General features: G+C 61.0%; 1 protein-coding gene across 1 annotated transcript in view; it reads right to left on the bottom strand.

Annotated features, from left to right (window-relative positions):
• Positions 1-4,009, bottom strand: part of DDC (dopa decarboxylase (aromatic L-amino acid decarboxylase)) — a gene marked incomplete at its 5' end in the record, with an annotated part of 42,135 nt that overhangs the window by 11,065 nt on the left and 27,061 nt on the right. Inside the window, 2 exons of the mRNA XM_014530519.1 lie at positions 2,464-2,566; positions 3,894-3,960. Of these exons, the coding sequence (XP_014386005.1) occupies positions 2,464-2,566; positions 3,894-3,960 (170 nt within the window). The remainder of the gene's footprint in view (positions 1-2,463; positions 2,567-3,893; positions 3,961-4,009) is intronic.

Here is a 4,009-nt window from a genome sequence, read left to right as displayed (position 1 = left end):
CGCACAGCCACAGTGTCCAGCAGAAAATGAGAGATTTTAGCCACCAGGGCCCGAGGGCGCCCTGCGGGCTCCCAGCACCACCCTGCTCAGCTCTGTTTCTCGAAACTTGTGCCTGCCCGCCCCGTGACTGACGGCAGGACGGGGCGCACCTGGAGGCGGGGCAGCCACAGGGCTAATCAGTCACCGAGGGGCCAGGCACGGCCCGGCCGGCCGGCCTCCTAATGGAGGACTTGGCACTCTTCCCGGGGCCCCTCCGTTTGGTTCCAGGATGAGCCCCGAGGAGGCGGGGGCAGGGGGGGCAGGTGAGAGCATTGGGGGCCGTGGCCAGCTGACCGCCCGCTCGGGGCACAGCTTCATTTCCTCCCGGGCGCCCATAAAAAATCAAGCGAGAAAGAGACAGGAAATGACAAGGGGTCTCGTTTGCTGATCAAAGGCAGTGCGAGGTGGGAGGAGGCCGCCTGCCAGCGTGTTATTAGCTGCGCTCGGGCCTGTTTAACGGCCCCTCGCTCCCCCGCTTTCCATCCTGCTGACGGCGGCTCTTATCTCCCGCAGGCCCCAGACAGGATATTGCAGCCCTTATCTGAGCGCCGGGCTGAGCGTGGTCGCCAGGCAGGACCGGGTCCTGGGATGGGGGAGGCCGACCCCTGGGCCGGGCGCGAGATCCTGTCTGCGCTGATAGAACCCAGCTGGCGGGCCGCCGCCACGGGGGTGTGACAGGGAGGCACCCCGTGAAAGGCGAAACCCCGAGTTCATGGGGCAGAGAAGGGAGTCGCAGGAAAAGGTCTGAAACCCTAAACCTGGTGGTGAGAAAGGACCAGGCCCGGGGGAGGCACCCAGACCCCCCAACGCCTGCCCTTCCTCCCTGGCGCTGGGGGAAGCCGGGCCTGGGGAGGGGTGGGTGCCACCCACCACGTAAGGTGTTTATGCTTCACTTCCCAGCACCCAGAAAAGCCGGCATCAGCCGGACCTGCCGAGCTGGGCGTCCGCACCCCGCCGTCAGAGCCTCGGCACCCCGTCTTCACAGGCACCTCGGTGTCCCCGTGTCCGCCCGGGGACTGGCCTCAGCCCTCGCACGCACGCAGTGGTCCAGGCATCATCCCTGAGTGAAGGAGGGACTCGGGGCGGACGTGATGGCCACGTAAGCCCGTGCTACTTCCCGCGGCACGAACAGGACGGCTGCTTGGGAAGCCGGGGACTTGGTATTCTGCGCCTCCGGCCCCGCTGTCCTGGCCTGAGGGCATGATCAGGCCCAACTGGAAATCAGAAAATCGATGGGCACGTGCCATGAGAGCGAGACCGGCCCCGAGGCCTGGCGACAATTACTCACGGCGTCTGATGCTCGCCCGGCACTGACTGCCAGGCGCGGTCCGCCTGTTACAGGCGACTAACTCCTCTGACCCCGACACCCCTCGGGGGCTGGGGAGAGGGTGCGGGAGGGGAGCCGGGTCCGAGCGGGCCGCCTCCTCCCCTCACCCCTGCGCCAAAGCCCTGCCTCTGAGCACAGAGCGGATGCCGTGGCTCCTCCGCCCCATCTCCTCCCGGACACACCGCCCCAGTCCCGCTCCAGGCTCCTGAGTCCTGGCGGGAGGAACTTCCTGCCCGTGAGCTGCCCACGGGCTGAGAGGCCTCAGGCTCGATTCTGGTCGAGGGCACGCACCTCGGTTGCTGGCTCGATCCCGGCCCCAGGCGGGGCACGTGCAGGAGGCAGCCAATCGATGTGTCTCTCTCACATACAGGGTGTCCCAAAATTCACCCAAGATTTGAATTTTGCGTGAGCATTAACAACAACAGAAAATAAAAGCCTAATTTTACTTGGTTTATTGAATCAGATTCTAATATCTGTTGCCCTTTGATTTCAATCCCTTCAATTTGATCAGCATCACCAAGTACCAATGATGGCCCAGGAGCAGGGACAATGAAGACCAATGAAGACCACGGCTTTGCGTATGTGCCAGCAAAGCCGTGGAGGCCATTTACCCGATGTGCTATTCCATACATAACCCTATACTGTATACTTTATGAATCAATAAAACATTTACAATTTTTAATTATAAACCTGTGTTTTCTATCAAAATTACTTCTTGCATGAATTTTGGGACACCCTATAGATGTTTCTCTGTCTCTCTCTCCTCCTCTCTTCCACTCTCTCTAAAAGTCAATGAAAACATGTCCTCAGGGGAGGATTAACAAAAAACATAAAATAAACTAAAAAATAAATAAAGTAGCCCATCAGCCTGGCCGGCGTGGCTCAGTGGTTGAGTGTTGACCTAGGAACCAGGAGGTCAGGGTTCGATTCCCGGTCAGGGCACACGCCCGGGTTGTGGGCAGATCCCCAGTGAGGGGCGTGCAGGAGGCAGCCGATCCATGATTCTCTGTCATCATGGATGTTTCTCTCTCTCTCCCTCGCCCGTCCTCTCTGACATCAATAAAAGGACATTTTTTAAAGTGGCCTCTGTAGGGAGCACACCTACCTCCACGCCGTCCAGGAGGTGCCGGAACTCGGGGCAGATGAAGGCGCTGCCCGCGTAGGCCGCGTCCACGTGCAGCCACAGGTCCTCCCAGTTACCTGAAAACCAGAGCGACGTGTGAGCTGCCAGACGGAGGCCCTTCTCATGTGGGGAGCGCAGGGGGCGGGCGTGGGGCCGCGTGGGGTCTGGCCGCTGACTCGTCCCAGCCCACAGCCCATCACTTGCCGGTCTTGGGATCCTCGGAGCCCCTCCCCTCGAAGGCAGGGAAGCGGAGGGCAGGGACCTGCACGAAGGCCTGCTGTGCCTGGCACAGACCGGGGCTCAGCGCGTGCGTGGACAGTGCGGGGAGATGGACGTGATGGCCCCTGGCCTCCAGGCAGACCCTGGGCTCTATGAGAAAACCGGGGTCCCCAGGTGGGGGTTGGGTGGGGGGGAGATGGCCCGTAACACAGGCTGTCAGACCCTCCTCTGGGGAACCGAGCTCTGGGCATTGCTCTGCTAATCACTTTAAGGACTTTGCTTAGCCATGGCCAGGAGTGTCGGGAAGCGGGAAGAGACACGGGGAAGACTGCTCAAGGGCGGATGGTTCTCAGTCTGCAGGTACACGGCCCTCCCGCCGGGCGCGCCCGAGAGCGGGGAGGGGAATTCTCTGGGGGCAGCCTGGCCGTGCCCTCTTACAAATGACGTGTGCGGGACAGCACTGTGCGGGCGGCCCCCGTTCGGAGTTTGCGGAGGGAGCCCAAGCTAACGCGGTCTGGGTTGTGGCAAATACAAAGCACTTTGGCCGCGGCCGGTGTGGCTCAGTGGGTAGAGCGTCGGCCTGCGGACCAAAGGGTCCCGGGTTCGATCCCGGTCAGGGGCACGTACCTTGGTTGCAGGCTCCTCGGGCCCTGGCCCTGGTCGGAGGCAACCAATCAATGTGTCTCTCTCACATCGATGTCTCTCTCTGTCTCTCCACCCCCCACCCCCGTCCCTTCCACTCTCCCTAAAAATCCATGGGAAAATATCCTTGGGTGAGGATTCACCACAACAACATACAAAGCGTTTGCAGCCTTCCCAGCGTGAGGCAGCGCTATGCTGGGGTCCACTTTAGTGTGCAAGGCAGCGGTTCTCAACTTGTGGGTCGCGACCCCTTTGGCGGTCGAACGCCCCTTTCACAGGGGTCGCCTAAGACCATCCTGCATATCAGATATTTACATGACGATTCATAACAGTAGCAGCATGACAGTTATGAAGTAGCAACGAGAATAATGTTATGGTTGGGTCACAACCTGAGGAACTGTATTTATAGGGCCAGAAGGTGGAGAACCACTGGTGTAAGGAGATGCTGTTTGTTGTGATGTGAGTCACTCTGGAGGGAGCCTGCAGGTCTGTGGGCTCCCACGCCCACGGGGAGCCTGCGGAGGGAGGGCGGGGGGTACTCACAGAGGGGGCCCACTTCGGAGAGGCGGTCGAAGGAGCAGCAGGGCGTGGTCCCCAGGGTGGCCACCACCTGGGCGTACAAAGCAGACGACCTTTTCAGGCCCCACCTGGTCACTGCC

This window comes from Myotis brandtii, unplaced genomic scaffold (genome assembly GCF_000412655.1).
Source record: "Myotis brandtii unplaced genomic scaffold, ASM41265v1 scaffold743, whole genome shotgun sequence".
Taxonomy (NCBI): domain Eukaryota; kingdom Metazoa; phylum Chordata; class Mammalia; order Chiroptera; family Vespertilionidae; genus Myotis; species Myotis brandtii.
Note: the sequence above shows the minus strand (reverse complement) of the source record. Positions and strands in the feature narration are given on the sequence as shown.